Source organism: Biomphalaria glabrata, chromosome 1 (genome assembly GCF_947242115.1).
Source record: "Biomphalaria glabrata chromosome 1, xgBioGlab47.1, whole genome shotgun sequence".
NCBI classification, from domain to species: Eukaryota; Metazoa; Mollusca; class Gastropoda; family Planorbidae; genus Biomphalaria; species Biomphalaria glabrata.
In genome coordinates, this window is record NC_074711.1 from 83,233,911 (window position 1) to 83,258,046 (window position 24,136).

Consider the following 24,136-nt stretch of genomic DNA (forward strand, 5'->3'; position numbering starts at 1 on the left):
AATCATCCATGTATTATCAAACATTATCATTCATGCAATGGCCAGAATATTTCATTCTCTAATTATATTTGAGCTATTATCAATAAGTCCTAGCATATGAATAAGAATATACTTTTACCCTGTTGTTTTTCTTGGTATTTTATTAGACAATGTTTTTATATTTAGCATATTTATGTATTAATGTTACTTAAGTTTTTATTTATCTTTTTTTTTTTTTTCTCTCTAGTGAATAACTTTGCTGTTATGGTTTTCATTTTTGTAATGTTATATTCTAAATTGAAAAAAAATGTGCATATGACATTATGAAATAATGAGTCTTAAAATTCATTTAAATTGGATATTTTTATCATACTTTTAGTAAATCTAAGCTATGCAATACTATGATTTTAGTGATAAGAGCCAAATGAAAATATAATTAATGACTTAATAGTTTCCTCTTAAATGATCTAATAATAAAATGATACTGACAATCAGTCTCATTTAACATACTGTGCTGTAATATATTAATGTTTTAAATACCTCTATTCAAGTCGTACATGGACTGTGTGGGCGGGCAAAAACTTCTGGGTGAGTGGACATTAGAAATCTTTAAAACGGCTCTAGCGATTTTCTTAGAAATTTGACAGTTGATGTATATTGTTGGGAAAAGAATTACTAGCTCATTGGCCACACTGGTATGAAACTCTAGTTTAACCATTATAATTTTTTAAAGTATAAAAAATAATAATTTAATTTTGGCTAGAGTACCGATACTAGAAAATATTTATCTTGAACAGACTATAGATATTTCTTCTGGTATTCTGCAGGTTCCATTTTTTTGCTGTTAAATCATTCATTAGTTAGTAGGCTAAGTGTAAAATAATCGCTCTATAAGTTGTAAAAAGGAGGTATTATCTTTTTAGAAAAAGTATTTTTAAAAATATATATTTTTTTATTTAAGTTGGATGGTGAGAGGAAAGGAAATGGTTGATTTAGAATTAAAAAAAAACAACAACATTAATCTTTACCCCACTTCAGAATTACATAAATTTAATCCTTCAGTGGTTTAATTTTTACTCCACCAAAGTATATTAATCACTACTTCTTGAAGAAAGAGGCAAAGACACACTGAAATGAAAGATTGATAACTCCCAACTGATCTATGTATTGTGCATTGTGTATACACCCAACCAACCACCCACAAATTTCAATATTATTTAATTTAAAAATAAATAACAAAAATAGAAAAGTTACTGTACCAAAGAATAATGTAAAAATTAATATAATATATTATCTAAAAGTTAGTATAGTTTATTTTTAATTAAAAAGTTCTATTGATTTCAACTTAAAAATAAATCCTAAAATAATGGAAATAGCCTTAAATGTATAATGGGTACGGTATTTGAATCATTTCATTTTAAGCTATTTTTCTATCAAATATAATCTATAGTGCTTTCTTCAGATGACTAAAAATAAATGTTGTGACACGGTTACTATGTGTGGTCAACTGTGACACATGGTCAAGTGTTGGGTACCATTGAGTTAAGGGACTTGCGGGAAATCAAGGGTGTGTTGTAAACAAGGAGAAGGAAAAAAGATCTAGTGGAGTTGCTTGTATATAAATGTTAGCCTTGTACAAACCGGTACGTTACTATTAAATTCTTTACAATTAAAGGCACTTTACAATCAAAGGAACTTGTTTCTTCACAGTTAATAAATACATTTTTGAAGCAATGTTGTATTTAAAGTGCAACAATATCAAAGAAAGACTTTCTTTAAAAAAATGACACAAAAATGTTTATTACATCTCATCTTATTCAATAAAATATTGGGTATATAAATAATTATATCAGGGAGAGTGAAAGGCAAGTGTGGTAATACCTAACACTTTAATTAAGAATCTATAATAGGTAGTTCCTTTTTATTCTATTTAAAAATTATTGATTTCAAGAGATTGAAGGTATTAGATCTATAAAATTTAAAACATGGACAATAATTTTCATCATTATTTACTTTCAATATCAAAATATATAATGGTATATATATAATATATATATACATAATACAAACCTATTGAAAATGATTAAAAGATTGTTCATAACAGAAATATATATTAATAGATACTGGTACCTAAAAATGGACATTATTATATTATAGCTTACACAATGTCACAGGATTATTGATTCATACTATGGTTTCTCTTATACACTTCTCTTTTATACACTGGTTCACATATTTAATTTTCAATAACTCACATTCAATATAAACAAATCAGTAAAACAATTATAAACATTATTCAACATCATCTAAAACATGTTTTCCAAGGCTTCCTTCACGAAATGCAGCAATAAAAATCTGTGCACATTGAGCTAAATTTGGAACATATGTGTATTGTTGTGTTGCAACATCTTTAATACGATTAACTGCCTTACGTTTGATAGCTATTTTCGTCAACACCTGAACTATATTGTCTGTTGCTTCCGATAATTCAAAATATTTAACATATTGAAAATCTTGATGTTTATTTAGCCAAAACAAAATGAAATCAGCAATGTTTATTTCCCCTACTAAATGGTCTGGTAGACATGAACAAGCAGCAACTTTCATGCCAGTTTCAATATTGTCAAACTTGGGTGGCATAATGCCAGGAGTATCAATTATATAAATATTTGGATTTGAACTAACTTTAATTTTAGACAACACACTTCTGGTTATGCCAGCTATAGCTCCCACAGAAGTAGCATGTCCTTTTTTCTTCAACAGTGTGGAGCGTAAGCTATTGATAAAAGTTGATTTTCCAACATTGGGAACTCCAATCACAAGATAATTAAAGTCCAGCACTTCTTCTCTGTTATATCTAGGGCGTTTAGAAATTAAATCTTGTGTTACTGGTAAAACAGTTTTTTGTAAGAAACTCTCAAAGTGAGTCTCTTTCAAATTTGTTAGAAATACTGTGTCAACACCTTGCTGTTTTAACTTATTAATGATTTTGTCTTTTTTTATATTATCATCTCGAAGATTTGTAAGGTCCACCTTGTTTAACAAAAGAACATGAGGTCTGAGCTTAATAATATCTCGGAAACGTATGTTTCGTCCAGAAAATGGAATTCTAGCGTCGTGAACTTCTATGATACAGTCAATTTTTTGAAGTTTAGCTTGAATTTGCAACATTCCTTTTAACATATGTCCAGGATACCATTTAAGCATATTAACGTTAGGCAATTTAAAAACTTTTCGAAAAGCTGTTTTCATTTTTACCAGCTTATCCGACATTTTTCACTAGATCTAGATCTAGTCTAGTCTATAATACAGTAGTCTGAGTAGTCAAACAATTTTACTTGATGTGTTTACAAGGACTCCGCCATGTTGTAGTACTTTCATGACTTGAGCAGTTGAAGATTTCTTCAGATGGCTTAAAAAGTCGAACAATAAAGCATCCTCTAAGTCTAGAAAACAAAGTAAAATTTCAGTTCCAATCTAGTGAAGGCTAGTATATAATATTCTTATTTTACCTATTTTATCATTATGATTATTGACTATTGTGTAATCATTAGATCTAGATCTAGCGTTTAGCCTCTACTCAGACTACTGCAATAACCGAACCCTATTGTGTAATCATTAGATCTAGCGTTTATGTTATCCTCTAGTTAGATCTAGTACTCTACAGTTGCAGTCTACTCAGTCTACTGCATAACATGATAACTGCTCTAATCTAAGACTTAATTTGGTGAATTTAGTTACCTGTAATAATTATAATGGTAATAACCATTATAATAACTTAACTTCTTAAGTCAAGTTAAGTTAATATTATTAATAAGAAATCAAAATTAATATTATTAAAATTAAAAATATTGTTATTTTTAATTTATATTATAATATTATATAATAATCTATATTTAATAATATAAATAATAAGACGTAAGAGTTAGATGTAAAATGTTTGTAAAATGTTTTACTTATTTCGGATGTTCCTTCATAGTTGAAGATAATTACTTCCTAGTCCAAACCTCCCGCAGGACGACGGGGGATGGGAGCGGGCAGGGTTTGAACCCGGGACCATCGAACGACAGTCCAGCGTGCAAACTGCACGACCAGATCTAGAATCTAGATTAGATTATTATATATTATAATATATAATATATAGACTAATAAAGTAATATAGTCACCAGACATCATCATATAGACTAGATTCTAGATCACTGAGTGAGTCTGAATATATCACTTTAACTTTAGAGTGAAAAATCTATTTATAGTAATTTAAAGTAATACTAACTTATATATATCATCTAATATCATCTATTAAAAAAAGTAATGTTTATAAATCTTGCTAGAGTCAAGAGTTTAGTTAGTCTAATACTAATATTAATACTAGATTGGATTCTAATTACTAATACTATAATAACTATACCTATACTAAAAATATATTAAAATACTAAATAGCAACTAGATTAGTTAGTAGGCCTACTAGATTTAGATTCTAGATTATACTATTACTATGTGAGTGTCTCACATATATTATTTTTATTCCAAAAAGACAAAGCATGAGCTGATTAATTACTAATGACACAAGAATCTTGTTTATATTTCAGGTTGCTGGCTGGTGCACCGCGAGCCAATGATTCATCTCTTAATGATGTTCATGAGCCAGGCGCTGTTTTTCAATGTAATTGGCAGTACAGGAGCAGTTGCCAACCTGTTTATGTTGACAGTATTGGTTGGTTATGATACAATTTTTTTTTTTATATTATTGAATGTAATTTAATTATTCTGCCTGATTTTTATCAGATATTATCAGATTTGATTTATTATATATTATATATATATGTATTATATATTATTTTAATGAAATAAATTTTGGGTTAATAAAGTTTTGTATAAAAGGAGTAGTTTGGCTGGATGTGGTATCTAAAGTTTAGACCATTTATCATTAATTAAAATAAAATAAAAAAATTATGTTAAGATCAAGAATGAAGGCTGTAAAACATGTTCAAAACATGTATTTGATTATAACTTTTCCTCTAGTTTTTGTTCTAAAAACACTTATTGAGTACTTTTTATGTTTAGATAATATTACAGATAATTTTGTTTTTATTATTACCCTGTTATATGTTAATAGTTACATGTTAAAAGTATTACATAGGGAATTCATATATGCTTCAATTATTGTATTTGTATCAAATTAGTACCATCTACTAAGACAATGCTATATGATATGATTTCATTATTTGAGAACATTTACTGGAGTAATTCATGTATTTTTTTTTCTGGTGTAGGAAATGAGAAACAAACTCTACCAAAATGGAAGAATACAAGTGTTCATCACTTAAAGGATAATCAGTGGCTTGGAACATCAATCGATGTTAATGTCAATGGAGATTTTAAAGTTATGGTATGATTATTGTTAAGGCAGATTAGATATATTTTATATCATATTAAACTATAATTCTTTTACTATTAATAAAAAAAACCAACTACATGGTTATGAGGTTAGCTAGTTTATCGTATGATTCAATGATAAAATTTAATAACTCAAATTATTTTGTTAGTCTCTTATATATTGCTGCAACTATTGGCAGTAACTTATGAAGATTATTATTTTTTATTATTTTTATGTTTTTGCTTAAATTTAAATCTTTGATTTTGATAGTGTAGTTTGAACATAGAGAAACTTAAAAGAAATATATATATGTATATATTTAGTAATTTAAATTTCTTATTTATTACTAACTTTGGTCTAACTATTGGAAGCTACTGAAGAGGATAATTGTACTTTTTTTTTGCTTAAGCTAAAGCTAAAATTTTTACTTTTAAAAAACATAGTTTAATCTTTTATTTTTTGTTTTATGTTAATATAGTTTAATCTTTTATTTTTTGTTTTATGTTAATTACTAACTTCGGTCTAAATTCAAGTAGAAAAGGGTTATTTATATTTTACGTAGCTGATCCAGAGGTTAGGTTTATGTATACACTTTAGCAATTTCCTCTGTTTCTGTCACGAGTGCAAAGAATAATCAGCTTCTTAATAAATCTTAGATAACCATAAAACTAAAAATCACAACCACTTCTCGAAGGTTAGCTCAAGTCCCTTAACTCAGTAATCCAGCATCAACCATGCATTTATAGAAATTCTTTAATCTGTAACAAAACAGTACATCATAATTGTTTATACCTACCCACTTTTAAAATTCAATGATGCATGCTCGGACCTGTTTAATTTACATTTAAATTTTAAAATCTTATTATTTATAAAATTTTATTAATTGTTAATATTTATAAATTTAAGATATTTAAACAAAAAACAATTTATGAAATTGTTTGTTGCTCATCACTTCAAACATTGTAATCAGCAATAGCACTGTCAAATTAAAAAAAAATAACATAACAGCTGACTGCAAATAGCCTAAGGAACTATTGAAAGTTGACTGCCATCAAAGGCTGCCTTTTACGAAAAGTTTTAATTTATGTTGAGATTTTTGGAATACAAGCTCAATAATACAATTTTTTTAAATGTATTTTTTTTTAATGACATATTTTTTTATTTACGAAATTCTAACTGTTTAGATATGTGCTCCAAGGTGGATTAATCAAAAGTACTCTGTCCAAGGCTTTCATTTCATGAATGGCATTTGTTATGAAGCTGATAAGGAATTACATTTTGATGATACCAGTGTCCGACCAGTGTTGGAACATTTTAAAAAACAAGTTCATTCATCCGGTGCATATCAAATATATGGTATGGGAGGTATGGGAATGTCAGCAGTATATTCCAAGGTAAACAAATTGTTTTATACTCATTAATGAGTAGTGTAAATAATAACAAAACAAGAACTTCTAATAAAAGGATTGAAAAAAAACAACTTCTATTCTCCTTGAAGATTAACCTCACCTCATAGAACTTTCTTCATTTTTTATTTATGTTTTTCAAATCATTTTGTTTTCTCAGCATGCTCCTTGCTTAAAGTTCTTTCTACCTTCATAGATTATGTAGTGGCATAAGTTCTGATTATCATTTAAAGCTAATATTTCAAGAATCTGACTGCTGCCTTCATTAAAAATATACATAAGCATATCAGTGACATTTGTTACTTACACACAGCCCATCTTCCGACAAATCACTTTAGTTCCTTGTCCAGAAATTTTTTTGTTTGTTTAATAAGAGTTTTTGATTGACAAGTTTTGCAAAGTGTGCTATATCTATCACAACTTTCTTTTCTGATTTCTTCTTTTACCAAAACTTTTAAAGTTCTTACAGGTGTTTTACATTGCTTAAAATGTATGGGAAGAATTCTTTCAATGCCGCTGCTAATTCATTGGTATATTTTTCTCATTAAATTTTAGATCTCTGGCTCAAGATAGCAAAACTGACAATTTATTTAGTTAAAAAGGTGTTGTCATGAAAAGTTAGAGTTCATTGTTTCCAAAATCTGGGTTTATATAATTTTATTTTATTCAAATACTACATGTGTTTAGGGATGTGGTGGCTGAGTGGTTAAGGGCTTGGCTTCCGAACATGAGGTCCTGGGTTCAAATCTCTGTGAAGACTGGGATTTTGAATTTATGGATTTTTAGGGCCCCCTGAGCTTCTACTTTTTTACATATGTTTACTTTTTTTTCATACCAGTTTTTATGATCAATGGAATGTGAGAAGTATGGGGTTTTATTCTGTTGGAGTGTAGGGTTATTATTTTAGATTTGAGGATGTTCCTGTGTCTTCATTTTAGAATCACTGCCCATAAAATTATACTTGGCAAATTATTAATGCCTTCCTTTGATATTACATGATCACCAGTTTCTGTGATCAGTAACAAGAGAGCTATGTATAGCCAGCAAAAACTTTGTTAGCCAATTTTCTTATACATGTTAATTGTAGTGAAACTTAAGATGAAATGTTTTTTTCTTGTATTATAATCAACAGGATGGTTCTTATGCTTTCATAGGAGCACCAGGCATCAATGACTGGGCAGGTAAATATTCTTTAAAATCTGAGTTTATAAATGTATTTTTGAAATGAATTAGTTCACTCTGGTATAGTTTATCTTGACTTTTAATTCAATTGCAGTGTAGATAGAATTAACACTTGAAATACATTTTCATCTAAAGCTCCTACACATTGAAGAAGACTTATTGATTTTTTTATCAGTACTTTCAAAATGAGTTTGTTTTATGTTGAGTTTTTTTTTTTAATTATGGATATGTATGATAAAGATTGTCTAAAACTACAAACATTCTTTTCAATTAAGGGAAAAATTGTATCTATATATATCCAATACCTAAATAAATTCACACTAAATACATTGATGTAAAAATACAATATCAGAATATATATATAATTGAAATAGTATACAAACACTAGCTAATCAAAATGAGATCATTTCAATATTGAGGAAATTGTTTTTACAGGTGGATATGTTCAAATTGACAGGCAATATACTACAAAACCACAAATTAGGGAGATGTCTTATGAGATGGATAAAGATTCATACTTTGGTAAGCTACAAAGTATATTTAGTTTTGATAAGTGTATTCACTATGAGTAGGCTGTCAAAGACATCTACGTCACAACTTATAGAGTTAGTTACTTCTTTTTGGTAATGTATTTTTATACATGATTTTCAGGCATGTCTATGACAACTGCTAAACTCTCTACTGAAGATATGTTTATCCTCATTGGTGGACCCAGAGCTGGTGGCTATGGTAAAGTAAGTGTATGGATTATTTTTTCAGTTTTTTATATACCATTACAAACATATTCATTTATCATATTTTTAATTATCAATTCTGATTTAGAAAAGCTTAATATTTCCTTTTTTTTTTTAAATAGTATTGTAAACTAATTATTTTTTTTTACATTCCAGGTATATGCCTATAGCTACAATTATAAACTTATTTTGGTCAAGGAAGGTGATCAGGTAAATTGTGCACTTGTTTAATGCACTTTTTAAATTCTAATTAGTCAAGTATTTACAGGCAAAGAAGACATAAAGAAAACTTAAATAGACCTCCGGGGGACAATGGCTTGGTCTGCACCAGATGTGGAAAAATATGCTAGTTGCAACTGTTTTTGTTTTCGTGAAATCATGTCAAATAATGCACTCATCTTCAATCTTTAGACTCTAAAACATTGCAATTGTAATTATTATTATGTAAAGTATTTACATTATTTAAATCATTATCAGAATTTTTAAAAAGGTTGCTGTCAGTTTTAAGGAAATTATTTTATTTGTCCCACAATCTCAAACATTTTTTTTTTATGTATGTTACAACTGGTGCCAGGTGATATCTTTTGTTTTTGTGCATTTGTATGTGGGAGTAAGCTTGTTCTTAAATTCTGAGAAATCTCTATAGTTTATTCTATAGGCAGAGTTTTAACCTGTTTCTTACATTTCAAAAGTTAAACATTTTGAATCATGTGCCCTGGAATGAGCATAAGAAATCATAATTTTGTTGTTTGTTTGAATCCTGTGCCCTGGAGTGAGCATAAGAAATCATAATTTTGTTGTTTGTTTTTTCTCCTTCAGCTTGGAAGCATGTTTGGATCATCATTATGCGCTGCTGATGTCAATGGTGACAAGTTGGATGACCTTATTGTGGGTGCTCCTTTTTACTCTGACCAGCAAGATGAGGGCAGAGTTTATGTTTTCATAAATAGAGAATTTGTAAGTTATCGCTTCATTGAATAGTTGATTGAATAAATGTCAACTTTCCTTGATGAGCTCATCAAAGTTATTCAGATGCTTACATTTCTCCACAGTTTAATTTAGAGCTTGACAAAAATCTTCTTGCTGGTTCCAATACTGTAGGTAGCAGATTTGGTACATCAGTGGCTAATTTAGGGGACTTGAATTTGGATAGATTTGAAGGTATGTTGTGAGATGCTTTTGTTTTTATATTGCTAAGATATAAAATATACTAGCACTTTATACATTTTTTTTCATGTGACAAAATTTGTTTATTTTTGTACAATTTTTAAAGTTCTTTTATTTATCTTCATGCTTTCTAAACAATTTATAATTCTGTGCAGAATTGTTTCAATCACAGTCTTATGAATACTCCTCTCATTTCCCTTTTTTTTTCTCTCTCCATCAATCTTGTTATTTTCAATTGCATTTATTTATAAGCATTTAAAAAAAAATTTAGATTTTTACTTATGATACATCATAATTTGAATTTAATTGCTCCCATCATCTTATTTCTTGTTTTGTGAATGTAATATTTGGAAATAATAACAAAATTTGACAGATATTGCTGTTGGTGCTCCTTATGAGGAAGAGTCTGGTGTTGTTTACATTTACAATGGAGCTAAAAGTGGATTAAATTTCAAACCATCACAGAGGATTGTGGGTAAAACCATAGCCAGTGACCTCAAAACATTTGGGTGGTCGTTTTCTAGACCTTGGGATGTTGATAGCAATCACTATGCAGGTAGTGTAGCCAATCCTCTTAAAAATGGAATAGAGAACTTTGATAACTAATTTAACTTTAAATGTATTTTCATTGTGATTCAGAAAGTTTTTCTGTCTGTCAAAGTAGATAAGGTTTTACAGAAATAGAACTTTATAGAAAAATCTTTTCATACAATGAAGTATTATAGTTGACTTACTGAAAATTCCATCAAATTTGAAATGTTCATACATGGCAGAGAAACTATAAATAACAATCTTTTTAGTGTATCCAGTGCACAAAATAAAGCTGTTTTTATATGATCATTTTTGTACACATAGTTAGACCTGCCAACTAAAATTTTTAAAGCTCTTCCATTTGAAACAAAATAATTTCAAGGAAGTATTAGACTTTCACTCTATGACTTCAAACTTATATCAAAACAAATGGGCAACTAACTAGCAGTAATATAGAAGATAAGGAAGATCAACTGTCAGGCATTGGGTTATGTTAAAATATAGCTCAATTCTTTCTTTTTTTTTTCAATTGGCATCACGGAAGTTAAATTTAATGTCCTTGACATACTTTTGTTGTCGTGAAATCTCAATAAAAGTGCCATGATGCAAAAAAGAATTTCATCTTGTAGAAATAATTTAATATTAATTTTTTTGATTTTTTTCTTTTATCACAGTTCTATTTTTTTAAATTTGCATTTTGTATTTATAATTTACTCCTTTTGTTTTTTTGTTTTATATGTTTCCAATGTTCCTTCAGAATTGAAGTTTATTACATCCTAACCCAAACCTCCATGTTAAGGAGGATGTTAAGGGGGATGGCAGCAGGCAGTGTTCAAACTGAGACCATTGAGATGACAGTCCAGAGTGCATATCACATCACATGACCAAGCAGTCATCAGTTCTTTGGCTGCCTTGTTCATATTTAAAGACAAGCCTTGTACTTTTTAAAGGAAATATAATCAACTAAGTTATATAAAATGTAAATTTAAGTTTCTGAATAAAAATTTCTATAAACTTTATAATATGAAAAGATGTTTTTCTGAAGTATCAAAAAAGTAATTTACATTATTAGGCTTTTATTTGTATCTTGATATATATATAAATACAAATAAAATGTTTATTCTTTCACGCTTGTAAAAAGACTTTGCTGTTGGTGCTTATGAATCCAGTAAAGTTGTCTTGCTTAGAACAAGGTCGGTGGTGGATCTGAATGCTACTCTTGAATTGTCTTCTACCATAATTGATCGTAATAGTAAACCTAATTGCATACATCAAGGCAAAGCTTATCGTTGTATTGAAGTTACTGTATGTCTTCAGTATTCTGGGAGAAATCTTCCCCCATCTTCAGGTAAGCATTTTAAAATTTAAAATATTTTTTATTTTTATAAAGCTATATTGGTTAAAGAAATAAGGGAAAATGGGGGTGGACTACTTTGGTATATATACATTTACTGAATATGTTATCACCTCTCAATAATTTTCCTACATTATTCAGATGTAAATGTGACTCTTAAGCTAGACACCCTAGAACGTCATAGAGGAGAGAGATCAAGATTGTTCATGCAGGGTCCAGGATTTACAGAGATTGAAACATTCACTGATATTATCACTATACGATTAGACAAACGATTGTGTCCTAAGAAATACATCATTTACACACGAGTAAGTAAGAATTACAAGGTCAAACATTTTAGCTACGTGCCATTGAAATGTTAATGTTTAGCATCATTTGTTTTCAAGTACGTCTGTCAGATTGATAATTATAGTTTACTTGTTTTCTGAATTTTTAATATAAAAATTTTTATTTGACTTTAGCATAATTCTTTTTCTCAATATACCTAAAAATACTTTTCTTGTAAGTGAGTTATACGCTTTGACTCAAGTTTATTTAATTCATAGTGGATGAATAATGCTAACAAAAAAAAAAAGCAAGTGTACCTTTGGATATGCAGTATGCTTTTGTAAATATCAGCAGCTCTAAAAAAAAATTGTATTTCCAATGCCCAGTACCAAAGCGTTATATGTATCATTGTTCTAAAAGAAATATGTTGTTTTTATTATTTAAAAAAAAAAAGTCTTGTTGTTCTTAAATCAGTTGTTGAAAGAATTTCTTAAGTTCTGTCGATTGTAGCTACTCCAATATTGTTATCCTGATAATTTTTGTTTTCTAGGAAAGCAGAGATGTCTTTACACCTTTGAGAATAGATCTTGATTATGATATTGCTTCTAGCTCTATTGGAATAGCAAGTTTATGCACCATTTGTCCTATTAAAAATATTTACAATCCTACAAATGCTTTTGCCATGGTAAGTGCTGCAGTGAAAGAATTTTTATTTCTATTCTTTTTTTTTTTTAGTAAGGTACCGGTATAGGCTTATAGTTGCTCTGAAATAAGTATATTTATTTCATAAAAAAAAAAAAGCTTATATAAAATACATTCAGTTTTGGTAAGCATAATTGATTTAGGTGGATTCACATTAATTCATTATTATTAAATCTAACTAGCAAGAAACCCCATATCACCTCAAGGTGCCTGAAATTACAAATGCTTTAGAGTGTTAAGACTTAAAATCAAACTTGAGTCTTTTACCCTGACTTTGCATCTTCTGATTTCCCCCCCCCCCCCCCCCCCTTGCATCTTCTGATCCCTCCCCCTCCCCCCCCTTTTTTTTTTTTTTTTTTTTTTTGTTGTTAATTTTTAAATAGTAATTTTGCTTTTTATACTTTAAAAAAATTTTTTTTGAATAATTAAAACAAATTCATTTTTTCAAAACTGTTAATGACAATCAAGCTGTTTTCATTAAATTGTATGAAATATTATCTATTTTTAAATCAAACATTAAAGTTTAGACCTAATAAGTACTATGTGATTCATTTAAAAAAAAGCAATTAAACGAGATTACTTCTCATTAACATTCTCAATTTTTGCAGGCTTATTACTCTTTGGAATGCAAGGGAGACCATAGTTGCCTATCAGATTTCACAGTGATGGCCAATCCAGTCTTCAAGAATGGGGAACAAAAAATGGTTATAGATAATTCTCCTTACTTTGACCTGGAGCTGACTCTCACCAACAACGGGGAAATCTCTTATCTTACCATGCTGGTTATTGACTATCCACTTTATCTTCACTACACAAATACACGAGTGGTCGTCGGTGGATGGGCTGCAACCTGTTTGTCTAGCTACAGTACCAGCTCTACACCATTAAACACTGTCAGCTGTGATATTTTAAACCCTGTCAAGCATCTTGATGAGGTAAGTGACTGCATATTTAGGGTCTTGGTGGCTTTGTGGTCAAGTCTAATGGTAAAGCATTCATTTCCTAACACAATGGAGGTTGGCCCTCATGCTCCCATTGAACAAACTTGTAAATCATTGGCTTTAATGTCAGTTTAAACTTCTCTGCTTTAGTGAATCTTTTTTTTTTTTTCATCCTTTCTCAATATTTTCTTGAAAAATAATTGTTTTTTTTTTGTTTTGTTTTGTTATAATGTTTGGATGTTGCCTCAGAATTGAAGATTATTACTCACTAGAACAAACCTCCTGTAGGATGGCAAGGGAAGGTGGTGACAAGAAGATAATGTTTAGAACTGCTAGATAAAAACATCTGAAATCTTAAAAGTAAAAAAAACAAAACAACTATGTATTATGAATATTTCTAAATTTTATTTATATTTTTTTAATCATAAACTATATGGTAGCCTTCAAGTGGATTTTTGTAATGATTATAATAAACTTATTTTTTTTTAAGAATTTTAATGTGTAAATTAGCATTTCATTTCAGCTAAAAAGTCAAAATAACTAAAATTAAGTTAATTATTATACTAGCATTTTTATTTTACTTTTCAGGTTGTATTAAGCACCAGATTTTATGCTCACAGCTTACCTTATGGTATCAACAGCTTGAACATCAATGTCAGTGTCATAACAGTGAATCGTAGAATAGGACAAACAATAGTACAGAAGAGTATTAACGTCACCATTCCAGTTCATATAGCGTCTGAGATGGAAATTACAGGGTAATGTATAGATTCTTTCTTAATGAGAATATATACAACTTGTCTAAAATGCTTGGCAATCAAAAGGAATGGCTTTAGTTAATTCCAAAGTAAGAACAGAATTTTACTTGAGGTTTTCAATTGTATTTTTGTTAGCACCTTTGTGTATTCTACCAAATGCCATTTCACCAAACAGCATTGAGCATTCTATGATTGTAAAGAGATGCCTTATATAATAATCATTGGCCACCTTCAGATGACTATGTCTTGTTGTGAATATAAAACCCTATTTTGGAATAGCATTTTTGCTGCATACTTTGCATGTGAAAGTAGAACCTTGCTGTGTGTTGGAGGAGCCTGTCTTTTTCCATTTGGCTCACTTTAATTTGTCGGTTTAGATCATTGCTACTTTTCTGTCCATCGATTGTCTGGCTACCACTTCTCTCCAAATTGTGCTGAATTGAGCTTTGTCTTCCCAAGCATTTATATGTCCATGGCTTTAAGATCCCTTTTGAGTACATCCACATGGCGGTGGAGGTGACCAGTTTCCCTTGCCAGTTGCCTCTAGAGGATTCATTCGTCCTCCATTCACCAGATATAACCAAGCCAACACAGGTCTATAAAGAAAAATAATAATATAAATAGTAATATAATAATGCATTGAAATTGTTTTAAAAAACACTTTTTTTTTTTAAAACAAAGACTGCAATTCTTCATTCTCTTTTATTTAGGTCATCTGTGCCAGGACAACTTCAGATCTCTATGCTGCATCAATCTCTGACCAGCTGGGAGACTCTGTCCCACGTTTATGTTCTCAGCAACCATGGACCAAGCCCAATGTCACACAGTCAGCTAATATTTCAAGTGCCTACCAATCACTGGTTGAAGATTGTTGATGTTAAGGTACTCCCATTATTGACATTGTTGATGTTAAGATACTCCCATTATGGACATTGTTGATGTTAAGGTACTCCCATTATTGACATTTTGAAACTGTCACATTAAAATTTTACATTTGAACTCAGAACACCTCCTCTTCCACCCTCCCAAAGAGTATGCAATTTTGAATGTCATAATGATAACTTTGAAACCTACTTTTTCTACCCCTGCAATTCTTAGCTTGTGTTATGCCTTGAAATAACATGTTTCTTTTCATGTGTCTCATTTAGTTGCTCTAATCATCTTCAACGTGACCCTCGTCTTATTTTTAGCTAAAAGTCAGTTGCTAAAGCATCCTTTCAAATTGTTTATTGTTGTGAATTCAGTAAATTGGACAGACTTTTAATTTAGTGCTTAAACATTTGTTGTTTTGCAATCTGTGTTTTAATTATGATCTGATGAATATTTGTTTAAATTTAATGTATATATACATAAAATATTGATTTTAAAGTCCATATTTCTTTCTTTCTAAATCTAGGTTGAAACCAAATCATCAAGAGATGATTCACAAATTCCTGTTGAATGTAACTTGTTAGAGCACACTAGTGAAACAAATGTAACTTATTCCTACAGTGAGGGAGCCATCTTGAATGCTTTTTTGGTAACTAATGAATGAATTTGTGTGTTTTAATTAAGAAAAAAAAAAGGTTTTGCTCAAGATACAGTCAGTAAGCAATTATTATAACTGTTATTTACATCTTGTTCTGTTGGTTTATTTGACTTTGTAGAAATGTGAGCCTCCATCTTGCTCCAACGTAACATGTTATGTTGGCACCATGTATACACATCAGCAAATCTATATCACTGTTAGCCTTTCACTGAGAAGTGATGCGCTACTGGTGGCTAAGGTAAGTCTAAATGAAATGCATTTACAACTTTTAAAGGGCATGCAAATAGTTGGCCCTATTTTATAACAAGTATCTATTTTTTTTTTATTCTGCATCCCAGTAACCAATATATGTCTGTTTACCTTTATTCAATAATTTGTTTGTTTGTTTCATTTAATGCTTCACTTTGAAAATCAGTCGTAGCCTGTACTTATTTTCTTACCATGTAAAGCAAACAATATGTAAATGAGTTCAACATTTTTAATGTTTACCAAAAGTGAGTTAATGAAGGTGAAATGTTTAAGCTGATGGAACTGATGTTCTGTTTCAAATACTTTTATTTCAGATTGATAACTTTGGCCTGGTTACTTCTTGTCAACTTCAAGAGCCCAGCTATACATCTTATACTTCACTTACGTCAATATTTAATGTTACTGTAAGTATACATCAGACATTGCACACTTTAGTTTTGCTTCAAATTGTAATGCACTTGATATTTAAATGTTATATTTAGATAGTCTTTTATTTTATAGTACCCGGTATATAATTTTCCTTTTCTTATCCTTTACTTTACACTCTTTCATAAAGATTATGTCCGATGTATATCCATGTGTTAACCTTGTGGCTTATGTTAAGTAAAGACTTAAACAAACTGATTCATAATGTTTCTTGGTTGAGTTTGTTGTAACATATGACACTTTTTTTACTTTTATCTGAGGCTACAGATTTTTTTAAAATTTGTGCTTCATTACTTTTAATTTTGTCTTGGGAGTTTCTGTAAATTCAGTAACTTTACTACTGGTTTAAAGAAATAGATCTTATTTTTTGTTGGTTATAGTCTCATTAGTAGTTGAAGCGTGGTCAAGAGGCTAAGTACACTTGGCTACCTATGAAGGGGGCTCGAGGCTCGACACCAGACTCAAGCAGAGTTGTGTTTACTTAGGGCCTAAAGGCAGCATGGAAAACCTCCCAGATGCCCCCTTTCCCCGCTGGTCCACAAATGAGGTTGGACTATAGCGCTCTGAGCATGCTATAAGCATGAAAGAAGCACTATATAAAAGCTATAATTTATTAGTTATCCAGCCATGACATTTACTGTTTTCCCTGATAATTCAGGAGATAAATGTCAATACTAGGGACACTGCATTAGTGCTCCAACATTGTTAGTTGTGGTCAAAAGTGATTTCGAGGGACCTAGATTGTATAGTGTTGTGGCACAAAAGCCAATCATGTTCAATATATATTTTTAAAGGGTCTAAAGCACTCCTCTTCCCCCATATTATTACATATACATTTTATCTAATTAGCTATAATAGACATGTTATAGCTAGGAAATTATTTAATGAAAGTAGTAGAAGAAAAAGTCAAAAGGATAAACAACACAGTTTAAGTCTCAAATCAACAAGAATGACTGTCTAATTTAAAATGAACATGTATAATTCTGTATCTACAGTTATGTAGTCCCTATATTTATCACTTTTAATGTTTATTTTTAGACTATGACATACATTGGTTACAAGTCACCATTGAGTCAAGCCATGAGTTGGTGGGCTTTAATTATTAGTGCTGCCAGTGGAATTCTAATACTTTATATTCTGGTTGTGCTGTTATGGAAAGTGAGTGAAATAATTAGTTGTTGTTTTAAGTTGTTTTAATTAAATTCAATAGTAATTGTAAAACTAAATATTTTTTTTAAAGCATAAAATACTAGATAGTTTTTCTACAAATAATACTAGACAAGTTTTTTTATCCCTTTTTTTTTAACTTTTGATAGTCTAAAATATTCCATATTTTTTTTAAAGTTTATTATTAGTAGTATATTATTGTGTTGTTTTATCAGATATTATGTAATCTTCTCGTTGTAAATGTGTCAAAAAAGTTTTCTGTCTTTTTGCTTTGTTTTCAGTGCGGCTTCTTTAAAAGAAAGAAGAAGGAAGAATTACAAAAGCTAATTCAGTACTTTGAATTTGAAAGAGAGATCCAGTCTGATAGTGGAAGTGCTCGTTCCAGTGATTTAATGGTTCTCCCACCAGGACTAATTTCTCTTAGCACATCAGACCATAGCTTTCATCACTCAGAGAGCCCATTATATCCCCCATCACCTGATGGTCAGATAGGACCCTTCAGTTACAGAGATAATTACTTTTTCAGCCATAGTCTGAATAGGCGGCAGAATGCTGATGAGCAAGCAGTGACTTTCCACACCCTTCAGTACCATAACAATAACAAACCACTTTTACAGAGGCCCCGAAATCATCATCGCAGTAGAGATGGGTCTCATAACTCCCATAGAAAACTAGCACCAAAGCACAGTATCCAACAGAGGCAGAACATTTGGCTGCCTCCACAAGCCTCCCCTCCACCTGCTCCCCCACCTTCCTTCAATAATGAACTTTACTTGGAGCCGCTAGAATCCAGAGCCTGATAACAAATTTACACTTTTTATGTTACCTGAATTCCAGTCAGTAATTGGCTCAAAATGTTTCTGCTTAGCATGAACCAAGTACAAAACATGTAAATATGAACAAAATATTTTTAAAATAATAAATAATCAAGTATTTCTTTTTTAATACAATAATTTACTAATAGGCTAAACATTCAGAGTCAAATATAACTACATAGAGTTACGTTATACTATGAACTAAAATTAATGTTTTATTGCAGTGTCTTTTTCATATTTGTAAATTTTGGTTCAGTGCTTATAGACACTTCAAGACAGAAGACTAAAAAGTAAAGTAGCCATAATTAAATTGAATTAAGGCAAAGTCTTTGAATCCAGAGATTAAGAATGAGTGCAGCACTTCACAGAGTAGTTGCATATTTTGACACATCTAATGCAGACTAATCCACTGTCTGTGGGGGTCTACTTAAGTTGTTTTTTTTTTTTTTGCTGTCTGTGCCTACCTTTGGCAGTAAAACATAAAACACTAAACCATAACTTACAAATACAAAAACTCAATCTAATAAAATATTCTGAAAGACATAATGATAAAGGCCACATTTCTTAATCCATTTGCTTGAACTAATTCATTCCTTCTTCACTCCTGCCATTAGAACATGGAATTGGTTATAAAAAATGTTTTACTTGTTTTGGATATTCCTTCAGAGTTGAAGGTAATATACTTCCTGGTCCAATCCTCCTGCAAGATGTCGAGGGATGGTGGCGGGCAGGGAATAAACTCTGGACCATTGAGACTGCTGAACAACAGTCTAGCACGCATCTCACACAGCCAGTTTAAGTCTCTAATTAACATGCACAACTAGATTAAAGATACTCGTAGGAGGTAATTATCTTCTGCTTCTGTTTTGAAGAAACATCTGTAATTTAAAAGACAAGATGTTGTTTCTAATTTACTTTCTTAGTCCTCTTTCTTGGAGTGTTTCCAAGTTAGACGACAACTATTGGTGTTACTCTAGTCAGATGTGAATATTCATTTATTAAACCTCATGGTTATGTTGATTTTTGTTTTTTTTTAAATTTAGATTGAGTGGTCCAAAAGAGAGTACACATATTCTAATATTATAATCAAGGTTAAAAGCATTTTTGTTTTATGTTCTTTAATGTTTCTTTCATATTTTGCAATAACTATGGTCCTAAGATTGGAGCTCATGTCTTAATAATGCAAACTTCTACTTCATGGAAGTTGCTGAGCGGAATCTACAATGGTTCAAGTTACAAATGAGCATTAAAATTGTCTTTCACATTTTTTTTTCATAGAAAGTGTGAAGATTTTGTACTAACGTGAGACCTTAAAGTAAAATGAAAACAACTGATGTGCTGAAACCACATTGAAAACAGCTTATGCTGCCAGAAGTGGCCTACACTAAAATAAGTCCATAATTTACTAACTCATATTGTTATGGGCAACTCTGTATTATAATATAAATATGTGTTGATGTCAATAAGTATTCCTATTTGGAAAAAAACAACAACATGAAAATAAAAAATTGCTTGCTTTTGATTTAGACATATATTCTTATTGTGTACAACTTTTATCAAAATGCCTTATGTTTCATCATTAAATTATGTGATTTATATTTAATTTAATATGACAATTAATGTAATACTATCTTATTTTACTTTTTTTTTAAAATTTACTTTTGAAAGAATTTTTTGGAAAAAAAACCCAAACCATTCGATTGGCAGATCTCAGCATTATTATTTTTTTTAACTTAAACTAAAATTCTCAATGATCATTATTTTGTACTTTTGTTTTGCTTGAAGCATGAAATGATATTTGCTCAGTTCACCCTAGTTTGTGCTACACAAAAATTAAATCATTACCATTATAATTTTTAAATTTTACACTTGAATAAAATGTGTATAAAATCTTTTTTTTTTTCTGATGACCAAAAGTTACATTTGCTTCATTATATTATATGTGTTTGCTTGACTGCTATATTATGTGTTAAACTTTGCTTTTTGAATTTGAAGTCCTTAATTGTTGTTAGAACAATTTTCTTTTTGCAATATACAATGTGATATTGATATCCCAGTGTTCATACTCATTATCTAAAGACTGTATCAATGTTCTTCAGGTAACAAATAAAGGCACTTGCATCCACAGCTCTTTCGTATCAGTTGTTATCATTTATTTTAAAGCTTTTATTAACGCTCTCTGTCTGTCTGGTAAAATGTTTTTTCTCCTATACCCAAATCTCGGATCAAGTTGAAATTTTGCACAATTACTTCTAAAACCAGATAAAACAAGAATCAACAAAGAAAATTACATTATTAACTATTGGTAATTAATTATTTTGTTTGGTATAGAACAAGGGAAAGAACTTGTACTTAAAAGATGTGGTGGTATAAGTTGAAAAAGTCCCCTTGAGAAGGCTTGAGACCTGAATTCGAATTTAAGTCATAAAACTTTTTTTTTAATGCTTTTAAAAAGCAATCATGGAAACATTCACACACACACCCCCTTCTCCCCCTTACTTTTCCCAACTGGTGCAGACAAGTGATAGTATCATAGGGCATTGATAAAGCTACAAGCATGATATTGGCTAAACAAAAAAAAAGTTTTTTTTTAATTTTTTCTTGTTTAATGTTTAGTTTCTATTTTACTAAGTATAGATTCTCAAATTCTTTGAATTTGTCTTGCTTTTAGGAACATGTTCGCCACATTCTAGTTTTACAGCTCTTTTAACATAACTTTTTTTGTCTTGTCATAAATTATACTTTTTGATCCATCAGACCCATTAAGAAGGGCAATATTTGGGTAACTCCCAACTCTCCAAATTAATCTATCCAGGCAGGCCCACCACCAAACATTTTTGGACCTCAGACAACTCGGACCCTCTCCCCACATGTTGAAACCCCTCAAATATGTATAAAAGATACATTGCAAAAAAAAAAGGTAAGGGGCACCCATTTCTGTTGGGGCTTATGACACTTCAGCATTATTGTGAAGGTGAGCTTTGGAAATAAAATCCAGATCTTTTGTAGATGAAAGCTTTATAATAATATAAAAGATAATACTGAGTACTTTATTTTTAATACATTTCTTTAATTATGATTAAAGAATTTGATGAATCACTGTGAATTTTGTTTTCATCTAAAAATATAAGTTCTAAATCTCTCTCTTTATAAATATTTGTCTATTTAATTTTCTTTTGTCTCTCAAAGGGTATATTTCTCAGTGAATTACAGCTGAAACAAATTTAAATTAAGGGATGGGATACTCTGAACTGCCAGATTGTCTATATTTTAGAGAAGTTGAATTGGTGTTTTTTGACAGTTGAATTCAATGCTTATAAGTGTCAGTAATTGTAGAATGAATTATAAATTATAGACTATCTGTGTTGTGAATTAGAGCATTTGGTTTATTTTTAGCTTTTCAAAAATTTATTTTTTTTAGTGCAGCCTTAATTTTTGTTTAATTTTTTTTTTAAAGCTTAACAAATAAAACTGCATGTTTTTATATTATTATTTATTTCTAATATGGTGGATGATAAGAATGTTGTTTTAATTTACAGTTGACTTGCACTTTCAGAAAAGTTATATATGAAATATTGCCTTTTAAGTACTATCAATGTTTTTATATGGTTAATGAAAATTTCTAATTGCTTATAGTTTATTCAATTATTTTGTTCAGCATAAAAAAAAATGTTCTGTTTTACTTAGCTTTTTATGATTAATCAACAGAAACATTAGTTTTTTGAAATCATGAGTTTACCATTTAAACAAAAAAAGTCAACAAAGATATGAATAAACATTTATATATATATATATTGTTGTAATTGAATTGATAGGTGTGGTCATGTATTAACAGTTGACATGCGACAGAGGCCAGCATACTACTGGTGATTAAGGGTGGCAAGAGAACTGACATTTGGGAAAATACTTTTTGTGAATACATGAAGTACAAATAACTCATGATATGACAAAGCAATGTTTCTCTTCTCATATGTAACTGGCGATAGGCTTGTTGTGTTTCTACAGGTTTTTAGAAGCTTTTTAACTGGACACTTTCAGTTCAGTATTTGTACAGTCAGTGTTTCACTATCATTTTACATTGTTTAGATTAAAAAGTACCATGAAACTTGAATTTGTCTTTTTTAGTCCTTTGAGTTGTTTGTGGCTTATTGTCTACATGTAGGCCTATCCCCCAAAGAGAAAAAAGGAGAGATGTAACAATAATATATATATATATATATATATATATATATATATATATATATATATATATATATATATATATTAAAGGTTATTTCAGAGTAACATTATTATTAATATATCTAAGCACTGCATGTACATTGTAGGCATCATATGACACAACAAGCAGACCCCTCTCAAAGTTCAACTCACAAGTGCTAAAAAAAATTAAAGAAATGTTTAACTGTGAAGTAAAAAACAGATTCACCGTCCTCTCAGGACTGATAGAAGAAACAGCTCAGAAGAACACAGGGTTGCAATCCAACAAGTCTGGAAACTATAAAGCATTGACGTTTTAAACAAATAAAGTATTAAAAATACCTTAAAAAAAAACACAATGCCTTCATTATACAATTTAAAATATATAAACAAAACTGATTTAGAATTCTTAAAATCTAGTCTAGATATAGCAGATCTTCTTCTAGAATAATTTCAATACTATGTCTTTAAATCTAGACTTAGAAGATGATGCAGAAGACATGAGTAAAATGTCTTGAACATTAATTTATTAAATTCTTTAATCAATAATGCCTTAGTTTCGGAAATTCCCGAACACGATAGTCCTTTCAAAACTGATGTTGGCTCTATATCTAAGTCTAGTTCTCGAGTCAAAAGTTACATTTATTTATTTTTTACTTTGAACAACTAAAACTAGAGTTTTACCCATGTTACCAACAAGCTAGTTATTCTTTTCTCAGCGATGAACTGTTAATTAAATTTCTACGAATATTATTAGAACCGGTTTTTTTTTTTTTTTAGATCAGCGTTCCAGGTTCTATGTTAACTCCTGGTTCCAGTTTCCACGAAGTTATGACTTGAATAGAGGTATTGCAAAAATACTTTTTTAAAATTTTTTTTTTTAGAAAAGACTATCCCTCCTTTATTAGACTGTTTCATAAGAACAAAATAGTGTACTCTAAATAATTAATGAATAGAAGCTTTAAACGAAAATTGAACTTTTTTTGTACCTTTACCCAATTCCCCATCCACACATAAAAAAAAAATCCAAATGTATAATTCTACTGGACTTTATAATATGTCTTTCCCGAGAAAAATCCTCGTTAAGCGAGTGTGTAATTTAATAGACTTTATAATATTCTAATGAAAGGTCTTTAGGTTGATTAGACTTAGAAGATGTACGTGCGCAAAATGTTCCTGAACATTAATTTATTAAAGTAGGAAATACCCGAAGATAAAGTTTTTTATAGTCCTCTAGCTAAATTTAATTCTAAAAAAATATTTTTAAAGATTATAACGGTCAAACTAGAGTTGTCTCAGTCTGACCAACGAACTTGTAATTCTTATTCCAAAATATTCATTAGCTGTCAAATTTCT

The 24,136-nt window shown here is 29.9% G+C and overlaps 2 protein-coding genes across 2 annotated transcripts in view; one reads left to right on the plus strand and one right to left on the minus strand.

Annotated features, from left to right (window-relative positions):
• The window catches only part of LOC106054579 (integrin alpha-4-like), a 31,342-nt gene extending 8,648 nt beyond the window's left edge, over nucleotides 1-22,694 (plus strand). Inside the window, exons 2-22 of the mRNA XM_056018194.1 lie at nucleotides 4,569-4,693; nucleotides 5,253-5,368; nucleotides 6,541-6,750; nucleotides 7,895-7,943; nucleotides 8,380-8,466; nucleotides 8,596-8,678; nucleotides 8,835-8,888; nucleotides 9,498-9,635; nucleotides 9,731-9,839; nucleotides 10,219-10,401; nucleotides 11,518-11,724; nucleotides 11,872-12,038; nucleotides 12,548-12,682; nucleotides 13,308-13,634; nucleotides 14,229-14,398; nucleotides 15,109-15,280; nucleotides 15,795-15,917; nucleotides 16,045-16,164; nucleotides 16,490-16,579; nucleotides 17,640-17,759; nucleotides 18,050-22,694. Of these exons, the coding sequence (XP_055874169.1) occupies nucleotides 4,569-4,693; nucleotides 5,253-5,368; nucleotides 6,541-6,750; nucleotides 7,895-7,943; nucleotides 8,380-8,466; nucleotides 8,596-8,678; nucleotides 8,835-8,888; nucleotides 9,498-9,635; nucleotides 9,731-9,839; nucleotides 10,219-10,401; nucleotides 11,518-11,724; nucleotides 11,872-12,038; nucleotides 12,548-12,682; nucleotides 13,308-13,634; nucleotides 14,229-14,398; nucleotides 15,109-15,280; nucleotides 15,795-15,917; nucleotides 16,045-16,164; nucleotides 16,490-16,579; nucleotides 17,640-17,759; nucleotides 18,050-18,568 (3,304 nt within the window). The 3' untranslated portion in view covers nucleotides 18,569-22,694. The remainder of the gene's footprint in view (nucleotides 1-4,568; nucleotides 4,694-5,252; nucleotides 5,369-6,540; nucleotides 6,751-7,894; nucleotides 7,944-8,379; nucleotides 8,467-8,595; nucleotides 8,679-8,834; nucleotides 8,889-9,497; nucleotides 9,636-9,730; nucleotides 9,840-10,218; nucleotides 10,402-11,517; nucleotides 11,725-11,871; nucleotides 12,039-12,547; nucleotides 12,683-13,307; nucleotides 13,635-14,228; nucleotides 14,399-15,108; nucleotides 15,281-15,794; nucleotides 15,918-16,044; nucleotides 16,165-16,489; nucleotides 16,580-17,639; nucleotides 17,760-18,049) is intronic.
• LOC106054593 (mitochondrial ribosome-associated GTPase 1-like) lies at nucleotides 1,405-3,370 on the minus strand. Its single transcript, XM_013210521.2, has one exon. The coding sequence runs from the start codon at nucleotides 3,250-3,252 to the stop codon at nucleotides 2,272-2,274; it is 981 nt and encodes a 326-aa protein (XP_013065975.2). The 5' UTR covers nucleotides 3,253-3,370; the 3' UTR covers nucleotides 1,405-2,271.
• Nucleotides 22,695-24,136: the final 1,442 nt, after the last annotated feature.